General features: G+C 35.1%; 1 protein-coding gene across 5 annotated transcripts in view; it reads right to left on the bottom strand.

Annotated features, from left to right (window-relative positions):
- Positions 1 to 13,262, bottom strand: part of SLC25A26 (solute carrier family 25 member 26) — a 139,667-nt gene that overhangs the window by 39,005 nt on the left and 87,400 nt on the right. For 4 of the 5 annotated variants that reach the window (XR_005650446.1, XM_039851717.1, XM_039851716.1 and 1 more), the window contains one exon: positions 2,233 to 2,277. The exons of the other annotated variant lie outside the window; for it this stretch is intronic. Coding sequence is in view for 3 of the 4 variants with exons in the window: in XM_039851717.1 (XP_039707651.1) it covers positions 2,233 to 2,277 (45 nt within the window). In the remaining variant the exon portion in view is untranslated. The remainder of the gene's footprint in view (positions 1 to 2,232; positions 2,278 to 13,262) is intronic. 5 annotated transcript variants of the gene reach the window in all.

The following is a 13,262-nucleotide window of genomic DNA, read 5'->3' on the forward strand; positions in this document are numbered from 1 at the left end:
AACAATGACATGGATGCAGAGCAACTGGAACTCTCATACATTGTTGCAAAATGGCACGGCCACTTTGGAAAAACGCTTTCACAGTTTCTTACAAAATTAAACTTATACTTTCCGTATGATCCAGCAATCCCACTCCTAGCTACCTACCCAAGAGAAACAAAAACATACATCCATACAAATAGCTATATGCAAATTCTTATGGCAGCATTATTCATAATCATCAAAAACAAGAAACAACTCATATGTGCATTAACTAGTAAACGGATAAACAAATCACAGTACATCTGTACAATGGAATACTAGTTAGTGACAAAAAAGGAACCAACTACTGGTACAGGCAAAAATGAATGAATCTCAACAGTCATATTAAGTGGAAGAAGCCAGGCACAAAATACTAAATAGTGTGTGATTCTATTTATATGATATTCTGGAAAAGAGAAAAGTAGAAATAGTCTATATTTTGGTTATGGTGGCAGTCATAAGCATTTGTCAAAACTCATAAAAATGTATACTTGTAAAGCATGAATTTTCCTGTATGAAAATTATTCCTCAATAAATCTGAGTTACAAAAAATAATAAAAACTATAGCATCTTAACGTTTGCTCAAAGAAAACTGTTAAAACTTAACATTGTTAACTATGATTACTCTGAAAAATTTTAGACATTTCTTAACTAGCTAGAATACTACAAATGTCCTTACCACTGTAAAAAAATAAACTATGCTTTTTCCCTTTTTGGGCCTCAAAACATTCCTATGCAGAGACAGGGCATAGGATGTTAGAGAGTGTGCAGAAGCTGAGTGAATGCTGGTTATTGAGACACTAATAAAGTGAGTCTTGTTTGCTGGACAGCTGTTGGCTCCATTGTTCTTTTGTCACACACAAAAAAGGAGAGCTGTTATGCTCATGGAATGTGACCTTCTCATTGGATAGCTGTTACATCATGGCCGGAAACTCTGCCTGAGAAATCCATTTTTGCTGTGTTCCACATAGAAAATGGTAAAAACAAAAACAAACAAAACAACAATCCAACAAAGACCCAAGAAACTATATTAAATAAATTGTACTACTCCTTAAAATCGGATAACTCATAAGAACTCTTTCTCAGTACTTAATATTCCAGAGTTTTTTTATGAATGTTTTATCTCATTTTATCTTCAGTATATAATCTTAATAGAATATGTCTTATAGTCCAAATAATTTTTGCTGTTCTTCAAAAGAAATTTTGCCTGAGCCATCTATGATTACTAATTCCATACAACTATGGGAATAATTCCTTTATTTTTTGTATTATCAAATGTCTACCTAGATACTTTGTCATTTTACAGTTCGGTCATTTACAAACCATTTTCACTTGAACAAGGGCTTTCAAATTCTTTTGATCATTATCCTCATTGAGAAATACATTTTACATTGCAACCCAGTACAGATATGAGTGTGTACATGTGCATACAACTCTCAAATTTTACAAAATAAAACATCCTTACCACATAAGATGTTCTCTATTAAATAATTTTCTTTTTAATTATAGTCTTTAAAATGCTGACAAACACACAATTCATAGCATGACACAATTTTTAAAATCATCCCATTGAAGATGAAAAACAAATACATTTCTGCATTTTTGAACACAGGTTTTTAAAAATTCATTTGTTTGTATTTAAACATGAGTGACCTTTCCAAGGTTGACGCACAACTCACTATGCTCTGTGACTTCTCACTGGGGGTTCCTAGGCCTAGTGGGGTAAGCAGCAAAGATGGAAGGTCCAGACCAGCAGAGCGTCATGCCCTCTGCAGCTCCCTTCTCATGCCCACCCTTAAATGTGGGTGGAGGAGGCCTGGCCTAGGCCTACAGATATGAGGACCTTGCTTTCTTTCCTTTTTCATTTACCCTCATTGTTATTCCTTAACATCTATACACACACTCACACACGCTGAAGTGAAATAAAATTCAACTGGGTGGAAAAAGAGCTGTAATATAGAAGAAAGTAAGGCACAGCTTTTCCTAACATTTGAGGATTTTTGTTGTGCCCATATGCTTATTTCTCAGTACCACAGATAGCTGAACAAGTTTAAATGACTGAATTAATGTGTGAATGACACACAAAAAACATTTTCAACTCTTAATAATTTTGAATTTTTAAACTGCTAGTCAATATTATATCCTACTATTTCACACTGAAACTCTTGGGTATTTATGATAGAAATTTTACATGAAGATTGTAAAACTTACTTTTAGGGAATCCCACAAGGGAAACTGGACCAGTGAGAAAGGAATCTGGGGAAAAATAAATAAATTAAGTAAAAAAGATCAGACTCTGTCTGGCATTACTATATGAAGCCATAATTATTATTTAGAAACATTATTTCATTTTAACTTACTATTATAAAGCTAATATTAAATAAATTTATAGATTCAGTATACATAGGTTTTATAAAGCAAGTTAACTAAAACTGCCTTTAGGGTTCTACTAACTTTTGAACCCAAGGGACATAAAGTGATGCTGTGACACCCTTTTGAAATGGAAAGAGAAGTACAATATAAAGAGGCTCTGGCTATGAAATGACAAAATAAATATTTCCCATCACAAGCAATAAAGACTTTAAAGACCTGACATTTTTCTGCTTAAGAAGTGTTAAGTTTAAAAGAGAAACAGGGATGGCAAGAGAGGGATCGAGGGGGAGAGAGGGAGAAAGAGTTGGGAGCAGAGAGACAGTAGAGAGAGAGAAAGGATGAGAAAGCAGGGAAAGGAGGGGAAGAAAAAGAAAGAAGAGATAGGAAAAGAGGAGTGGTGGAAAGGAGGGGCAGAGAGGAAGAGAAGGAGGAAGCAAGAGAGAAGAAAAGGGATAAGGAAGACTAGGATAGAGGAAGGGGAACAGAGAGAGGGAGGAGAGAGGTTGGAGAGAAAGAAGAGTGAGGAAGAAAGGAAGGGAAAAAGAAGGAAAGGAGAGGGAGACAAGAGAAAGAAGAGTGAGGAACTGGTAGAGAGGGCAAGGCAGGTGGAAGGAATGAGGGGTATGGAAGAGAAGAGACAGGCAGAGCCACTTGTGAGAGTCGGCTGAGAAACAGGGCCCAAGGAACAAAGCATCAATGTTGGAATTCTGCCCGCCTCAAGGAAGATGCAGCTTATCCACACTGAAGGAATGGAGGGCTGGAAACAGACAAAGTAGAAGAGGGCCTGAAAATCTGATTTAGATACAAGAGCGGTCAGGGAGAAGAGTAATCTGTAGTAATGAAGTCTGAGTGGTAGAGATAATCACCACACTTACATAAGTATTAACAACTAGTTGTGTAACAAAAAGAGCTAGAATTACCAAGCACTTTTTATGTGTCAAGCGCTGTGCTAATAAGCACTTCATAAGTTTTTATTTCACAGAATCCTCACACTCCTATAAAGACAGGTATTATTACTATCCCCATTTTATAGATGAGGAGAGGGAGGTTCAAAGCAGCTCTGTAACTTCCCTAAAGGCACACAGTCAGGAAGTAAGAAGCCCAGGCAATCTGACCCCAGAACCCTGACTAGTACACTAACTAAAACACATATTAGTGCATTTATCTGCACATAGTAAATTCACCCTCAGTATAATTTATTTGCTTTTACTAAACTTTCTAAAATTCTCAAGTAGAACCCACCTCCATATTTCCTAAAGTAAAAAAACCTTAACTCCAGTGGACCCCACACACTAGCCCAGGAGGACTAACAGGCAGATGATTCTAATGTTCTTTTATATGCTCTTTCCTCCCAAATGTAAATGTATCATACTTTAACAAGAACGTAAATACTTCACATTTACAATATGAAAAAGGCCTTATAATTTATTGTAAACTGTCCATGCTAGCATTCTTCACTTCTTGATTAAAATAACCCATGAAACTGCACTGTATGTTATCTGCACATTTTGGTACTTAATAAATATTAGATTTTGAATCCTGTAGTTGAACATTTTGCCTGTTTTCCTCTATTAAAAATATTCTTTAAATTGTTCCTTTAATTTAAAGAAGTAATTTAAAAACCACACATTTGAAATTGCCAAACTATTCCATCAAGTATTTATTTTAAAAAGTGGGCCGACAGTAAATCCCAGCTTTACTTTCTAAAACAAGATTAACTGACAGTCTAAGGCAACTAAATGTGCTGTAAATGTTTAAACAAATTTATTTCTGGTTTCGGGTAGTGAATATCCCTCATAAGATAAACTCCTGATGTGTGAAAATTTTTCAAATATTCTTCAGGTAAAAATCTTATTGAATATGTCTTGTTATTTACTATATGAAGAAATAATAATGAAAATGTGTTCCCCATATGTTAGAGAAGTACTGCCAGCAAACATGGCTCCACAGCTAAAACAAATACTTCTCCCAACTTCTACAGTTCTCAACATGGCCTGTTAGAAAGCTAGCTCCCTCCCAGGTCTGGTTTGGAGTTACATAACAGTGATGTTTCTTCAAAATGTGAAATTTTAAAACCCAAACAGATGTAAGCTGTTATTCTAAAATGTTTTATAGATAAAGAAAATGAATAGCTAGACTCAGAGGTCTTATATTCCAAAACACAACATACCCATTTTATTGCACCAAAAGTTACAAAATGGCTCACTGTTGTGACCTTTTTAATGCCTCCATTTAAGATGTTTTGTTTGAATAAGGTTGTTAAGACCCAGGGCACTAATAAGTGAATAGCAGTAAACCCAGCTACCATCAAAGAGGCAGATGTAGAGGGCAGAAACCTGCTAAAATTTAACATGGATTCCTCTAGTAATAAACAGAGCAATAATTCTATACAAGAGTGTATGCGAGGATTCCATGTGAAGCAGGTAAAATGAAATTTGGGTGTGGTAAACAGGGGAAGGAAGTGTTGGGTGTTACTAAAAAATAAAGAATGTACAAAAGTACATTATGAGAACACTCTACCTATCACCAAGCATTGGACTAGAATCATCCCTGAAGCCAGTAAATGCTTATAACCCTGTGATCTTAAATGCCTGTAATCTTGTAAGTCTTTTAATAATGATGTGATTTATAATATAACTGAGGGCATATAAAAATAAGACTTCTAAGGTATTATTGAGCTCTAAAATTCTATTTTTCAATGAAAAGTAAAATTAGAATACCAATACATTTTTTTAAAAAATAAGACTTGATTGAAAGCTGCAATGAACAGAATACCTCTATAACTGATCAAGGAAGCCTAAAGAACAAGAAAGTAAATTTAAAAAGCTATGAAGGCGATCATGCTTTCAGAAATAACCCCCAAATTCTCTAGCAATACAACCAAAAAACAAAAGAATCACAAAAACTGTTTGCTAAGACTTCAAATCAGAAGGGGTTTGAAGAACACCATGTATATTGGTGTGGGTCCAAACTGGCCCATTCCAAGTTTCAAGGGATCCTACAAGTGATCCATGAGGCAGTCAGTCTCCTTTCTGTTGTATGACAGTGTCCAAATTTCTGAGCTTGACTTAGGATTTTCCATTCTACTGTGTCGCACAGTAACAAAGCCGTTTCTACTCTTAAATAGTGTGTCTTTTTTCATTCGACCCCAGTTGTAACCAAGGAAAATTAAGTGGAAGACTCAAAAACTTTTGGCCCCAAAGTGACTTATTATTACATTAAAAAAAAAAAAAAAAGTGAGAGCCATTCAAATCTGATCTACTAGCATATGACATACCAAGAAAAAATTCTAACAAATATATATAGATTTTTAAGTTTAACAACTATAACCATTTATGTGTACTGTAGAGAAAAGAATGTATACCAATGAGGAAAAAATAAATGGCATAGATGATAGAGGCTTTGTTCATCTCTCTTGAGACCAAATCAAAGTTGTGACAGAAATAAGGAGCAAACAACAAAAAAAATTGCCTGGGATCTAGATGAACAATCCATACAAACAGGGAGAATCTAAATCACCCTGCAATGGCAGAAGGTAGGATGGGGTGAAGACATGAAGCTGCCTGGTCTAGAGCGGCTAAGTGGGACAGAGGCAGCCGGCAGCCGCAGATGCCTCTTAAAGGGATCATGTCCACAAGCTGACATTCGCAGTGCGGGCCTGCTTGCTCTGAGCACCAGTGCCAGTTTGGCTGCGCAGGAACTTACAGAGTGACAATGACTTGAGGGCCAAGGTGAGACTCACTCTGTACAGAAGTGCCGTTAGTATCCATTGTTCCTCTGTTGAGCCTGCTCACTTTCTAGTGTGCAAACTCAGCGCCGCAATAGCAGAGACATCAGTAAACTAGATAACATTGGTCGTTCCACCGAAAGGATTCCCTGAAACTCCACCTCCCCCAACTGGTGGCCCTACCAAGCCACATCCAGGTGTCTCCTCAGCAAGTCAGGTGCTCCTTGATGAGCAGTGCCTAGACTCACACTGGTAGCAGCTGGCCTCAATTCTGGTGTGGCCTTTTGAGGCAACTATAAGCACAGCATCTGTGGATTGCTTGCTGAATCTTAACAGGTGGCCCCAGAGGTGCACAGGCTGGGGCTTAATATGGCCTGCAGCTGAACCCCTTTCAGGACTGTGCCACTGGACACCTACTCCACAAATCCACACTAATAAGATCGGGAGACTTAGGAGCTTTGCTTAGTACATAGAAACAGACATGGAAAGGCAGCCAAAATGGGAAGACAAAGCAAATGCAGAGTTCAAAACGCTGGTTAAAAAAATTGCTCAATGAACTTAGGGGAAGAATAGATGAACTCAGTGAGAACTTTAACAAAGATATAAAAAAACATAAAAATGGAAATGGAAATTACAAAAGAGAACTAGTCAGAAATGAAGAACACATTATCTGAGATGAAGAGGATATTAGAGGGAATCAACAGAGTGAATAAAGAAGAAGATCGAACCACTGACACAGGAGATGGTGAAGCCAAGGACTCTCAATTAGAACTACAAGAGAAAAGAAGCCAAGGCTATAATAATAATTTAAGGAGCTTATGGGACACAATGAAATGTAAAAATATTCATGTCAAAGGGGTACCTGGAGGAAAATAAGAAGTTGAAGAGCTATTTGAAGAAATGATGATGGAAAACTTCCCTAACCTGGTGAAGGAAACAGACATACAACCCCAGGAAGCTCAGAGAGTCCCAAAAAAGATGAACCCTAAGAGGCCCACACCAAGACACATTATTAAAATAGCAAAGGTTAAATACAGAGAATTTTAAAAGCAATGAGAGAAAAGCAGTTAGTTACCTACAAGGTAGCACCCATAAGACTGGCAGCTGATTTTTCAAAAGAAACTATGCAGGACAGAAAAGCTTGGCATAAAACATTCAATGTGATGAAAACCCAGGCTCTACAATCAAGAATACTTTATCCAGCAAAGCTATCATTTAGAGTTGAAAGACAGAAAAAGAGCTTCCCAGACAAAAATAAGCTGAAGGAATTTATCAATACCAAGCCAGTAGTACAGAAAATGTTGGAGGGACTTCTTTAAGAAGAAAAACATGTATCAAAAACAGGAATAAAGAGTGGTAATACTATATTCCTATTAACATGTACCTCAAATGGAAATAATTAAGTGGCTGAATGGATAAGAAAACAAGACCCATACAGATTAAATGACACACAGAGACTAAAAGGAAGGAGATGGAAAAAGATATTGCCTTGATGGACCTAGAGGGTATTGTGCTGAATGAAATAACTCAGATAGAGAAGACAAATATCGCATGATTTCAAATACATGTGGAATCTAAAGAACAAAATAAACAACAACAACAACGACGACGACGACGACGACAACAGAAATAAATCTATAGATACAGAGAAGATATAGAGTGCTACTAGATGGGAGGGTGGCTGGGGGGAATGGCAAAAAAAGTCAAAAAAATTAAGAAGCATAAATGGATAGTTACAAAGTAGACATAGAGATATAAAGTGTAGCATAAAGAAAATAGTCAATGATGTTGTGATAAATGTGTAAGGGGGAAGAAGGGTACTAGATTTAGTGGGGTGATCACTTTGTGAATTATGTGGATCTCTGATCACTATGCTGTACAACCGAAACTAATATTGCATGCCAACTACAATTGAGAAAAACTCATTGAATTGTGCAATGTAAATATGAGCAACTAATTTATCTATTATATTTCAATAAAGCCAGAAAAATTTTTTAAAAAGAATGTACAACTAATAGAGAAAATTAACCTAAAAGTAGGAAAAATTGAAAGTGAATTACTCCTGAGGTTTCAAATTCCTAAAGCATCTTTCCAATGAAAGCAGAAAATGGACACAAGAGTATGAAAATCTAATATAGAAAATGAGATGTGTGAGCAGTTTGATTCTCAAGTAAATGTATTAGATCTGAAAGGCAAAAGCACTGAGAGTATTAAAACTTACTACAAAGCTATAGTGAACAAAAACAGTGCAGTAGTGGCATCACCAGACATACAGAGCAATGGAATAGAAGAGTGCCCAGATATAAACCTTTGCATATATAATCAAATGATCTTTGACAAGAGTGCCAAATCCATTCAATAGGGGAAGGACAAATGGTGCTAGGCAAATTGGATCTTCGCATGGAATGAAGTCAGACCCTTACCTTACACCATGTACAAAAATTAACTCAAAATGGATCGAATATCTGAATGTAAGACCTAAAACGATAAAACTTAGAGGAAAATCTTCATGACACTGGATTTGGCAATGATTTCTTGGCTATGATACCAATCTATAGGCAACAAAAACAAAACTAGACAAATGCGATGTCAAAATTTAAAATTTCTGTATACCAAAGGACACAATCAACATACTGGAGTGGGAGAAAATACACTGCAAATCATATATCTGATAAGCGGTTAATATTCATAATATATAAAGAACTCCTACAACTCAACAGCAAAAAACCAAACCACCCGATTTTTTAAATGGGCAAAGAATTTGAATAGCAATTTCTCCAAATAACATATACAAATAGTCAGCAAGCATATGGAAAGATACTCAAGATTACTAAACATTAGGGATATACCAATCGAAACCACAAGGAGAATCACCCATTTAGGATCTACTATCAAAAACACCCAAAAAATAACAAGCATGGGCAAGGATGTGAAGTAATTGGAACCCTTGTGCTCTATTGGTGGGAATGTAAAATGGTGCAGCCACTTGGAAAATAGTATGGAATCTCCTCGAAAAATTAAAAATAGAAGCAATTTCTTCTGGGTATATACACTAACGAATTTAAAGTAAAACCTCAGAGATATTTGTACATTCATGCTCATAGTAACATTATTCACAACAGCCAGAAGATGGAAGTAACCCAACTATCCTTTGATAGATAAATGGATAAATGGTATATACATACAATGGAATATTATTCCGCCTTAAAAAGAAAAGAATTCTGACATGCTACAGAATGGATGAAGCTTGAGTACATTATGGTAAGTAAAATAGGTCAGACACAAAAAGACAAATACTGTATGATTCCACTTATAGGAATCTAGAGCAGTCAAATTCATAAATACAGAGAGTAAAATGGTAGCTGAGAGAAGGAATATGGAGTTAATGGGTATAGAGTTTCAGTTTTGCAAAATGAAAAGAGTTTTGGAGACTGGTTACACAACAATATGAAATCAATACAACTGAATTGTACACTTAAAATGGTTAAGATTATAAGTGTTTTGTGTATTTTACCACTAGTTACTTTTTTAAAAAAAATTTAAAAACACAGTATTAATAAAGAGGCAAGCTACAGACTGGAACAAAATACTCACAAAGTATTTCTGACGAAGGATTTCTATTTAAAATATATAAAGAATTTTCAAAGCTTAATAAAAAGAGAGAAATACTAATAGCCCAGATTTTAAAATGTACAAGACTTGAACAAACATTTCACAAAGAAAGATATACAAATCTTAAACTTGACACCCTAAAAGGATTTCTTTGTGCTCTGATATTCCTGAATATTAACACTGAGCATTTTTAAGGAGAATTATGCTAGTGAAGGGTTAACTAACAATAGTTAGTGTCCATCAACAGGACAAAGGCTATACAAATTGTGGTATATTTATACAATAGAATAATAGGAATAAAATAGAAAGAATCACTGATACATTCAACTAACATTAATGTTCTCACACACATTATGACGAGCAAAAAATGTTAGACACAAAAAGAGTTTGTCCTATGTGATTCTATTTATATAAATTTCTAAGGAAAGACAGAACAACCTGAGTGGGCAGACTGACTGGGATGGGATACCAGAGAACAGTCTAGGGATATGGAAATATTCAATATCATAATTGGGGTGTGGATTAAATGAGTATATCCATTCTTCGAAAGTATACATCTATGATTTGTGATTTCAATGAATACAAATTTTATCTACAAATATAACTATAAAGAATACAATAGCAATCAAGGTGAAGAGTGGGAGAAGATAGAGATGAATAAAATGGCAGAATATTGATAACTGCTGAAGTGTGGTGGTGGGCACTTCAGGGTTTGTTTTACTATTTTGTTTACCTTGCGTATGTTTTAAATTTTCCTTAATAAAAAGCAAGTATACAAGTAAAGCATGATTACATTCTTATTATTAAAATTCATCTACAGAAGCCTGGAACTAAGTCACAGGGAGCTCCCTACCCCCAGTGAACCAAAGTTAACTGACATTAATAGTTTGGAATATATCGCCTCATTTATCTCAACATATTTAGTTTTAGTTTTTTTTAAATTAGAGACTAGTATACACATAGTTCCAAAATTTGACTTTTCCCCCCCAAACAATGTCTTAGAGATATTTCCATGTTGATTAATATAAATCTGTCATTTTTGACCATTGCATAGTATTTCATAATACTTAACTATCCCTTAATGGTTTATTTCCAATTTTTTCTCATAAAACACTGTTTAATTGATAATTTCTAATATATAGGAGATTCTAGATACAGCATATGGATTATATATATGTATATATATAATTTCTGATGATACTTAAAACGTGGCAGGCTAAAAGCCAACCTTTACCCTTCATTAGCATAATTCTCTTTAAAAATGCCCAGTGTTAATATTCAGGAATATCAAAGCATAAAGAAATCCTTTTTGGGTATCAAGTTTAACTTAAGAAATCAATCAAAATGAAAATCCCAAAGTCACACTGGCTTTCACATATCAACTAACTGATTCTAATACACCATTCGACATTAACTCTCTTCAAGCGAATATTCAATACTTGCATTAAGATTTAATCCTGTTTCCACAGGTCTGTAAACATTACTTATGCAGTGGAATTATGATGTCAAGAATTACCAATCTATGCTTGACTTAGCAGAATGTAAATATCAGGTCACAAGTAGATACAAGTTATGCCTTCCCAAAAAAAAGAAAAGAGAAAAAAATTAAATTTTGGTAGCTGGAATTCTTAAGAAAAAAGTTAAAAATGCTTTTAAAAGTTTTCCATTTAACTCAGGAAAGTTTTAAAAATCCTATCTTTATATAAATATACATACATATTCATACATATACATATACACTGATTCCTTCAGTGATCCATTTATTTTCACTGGCTTCTTTAATGAACTGTGGATTGCCCCACAATTCTTAATCAGCAATTATGATGATCCTTGCTAATGAAACCCGAAATTTTCTTTTTGTGTATAAGAGGCAAATGAAGAAATTCATTTTCAGTTCTTAACAGAGTCATTTCCAATATGTTAAGCAATGTTGATTTAAGCCTTCTAAGAAAACAGCCACAGGGTAGTTGAGGGAGGTGCATGAGACTCAGAAATATCAAAACCAGAATTCCTGTCAAGATGTTAGAACTCTGGCACAGGGTCAGGAAACAGATGTTTTCAGTTGGAATCTGTATGCAACTTTAATCCCGTACAAAATATAATCAGGTTGTTCTTAAGATTTTTTTTCTGTAGCTGAGAATGGCATTAGCATACATAGTTCAGTTGTCTTTCCCACCTACAACCCCTTCTTTCCCTTCTAGCCACCATATTTAGCTTTATTCAGAAAACAAAAAAGGGGGGGACAAGGAAAAATGAATAACCAGCCCTTCAAGAAGTTCTACAATAGAAAGTAGATTATTTTACTTATTACCCTACCAACTGCCCTTGTAAACTAAGGATCATGCTTATTTATCCAGGTTTTCCCCATTTTTGAAGCAATTTTTTTGATAATAAAGATGTTCTAATTGATGGTTTCCCAAACTCTAAAAAGTAAAAATAAAATTAATAAAATTTAGAAGACTAACCAGGAGCAATAAACATCTCACCTAATAGTCAAAGCATTCCAACAGATACATCCTTTGGGCATTTAAGCAAATTTACAACTTGAAAAGGATCATGAAAAATAAAAACAGGTTTGTATAGTGGTTAGGCCATGTGGGTAGCTCACATGCTCCCTCCCTCCCATTTACTTACCCTTCTCTCTCAGCACCACCCCCGAGCCTCCCCAAAATAATCCAGTGGTAGTAAAAATATATTTGAAAGCAGCACCAGTAACATAAAATGACAAGAACGAGGCTGGATGGTAATGTAACACTGACTAATTTATAGTATGGTCAGAAGAAATAGGCTGAGGGAACAGAAGAAAAGATAGTAAGCTGGATAAGGGCAAGAAGGTAGCGGAGTCCGGCTTACATCTCATTACATTCCAACGCTTGGCATAACAGAGTGCTCAGTATCTTTATTACCTGAACAAATGAAGGAAAGGCAAAGGAATGAAAGAAGAGAAGGCAGGGAAAAAGGCTAGTGGCAGAATAAGGGTGGAACCCAGGTCTTTGGGCTCACAGTTCAATGAACACCCTTTCCATTCATCAACTATTGTTTTACAAATACTAGTCAGAACAACATTCTTAGAGCTTAATAAGAAAAAAGAAAAGTGAATATAGATTATATAGAAATAGGAGAAAATATAAAAATAGATCCCATTCATTATATTTGTTAGTTAAATCAACAAGTCATGTATGTATATGGCTTTGGAAAACCACTCTATAAATGCTTCTCCAATTATTCAACTCTTATTCATTTATGATAACAGAAAACAGCATTAAAGCCCGGGTGTTGAGAACTATAAGGAATCTACTCTGTATAATTAGAGAGAAGCCATGCTTTCAAAAGAATAATTTTGGGTAGAGTTTAGGGTCTTAGATAAATATAATGAACTGCCACAAGACATTGCCCCCAATTTGCTGGTTACCCTTCCCTCAGTTCTGTTACATGGATTTGTCTTATATATAATTCGTAAACATTCTATCACAGGTAATTAGTATTTGACCATAACAACACTATCTTATGTCTATAGCCATTTAGGAGA

The sequence above is a fragment of the Pteropus medius genome, unplaced genomic scaffold (assembly GCF_902729225.1).
Source record: "Pteropus medius unplaced genomic scaffold, Ma_sr-lr_union100, whole genome shotgun sequence".
NCBI lineage: Eukaryota > Metazoa > Chordata > Mammalia > Chiroptera > Pteropodidae > Pteropus > Pteropus medius.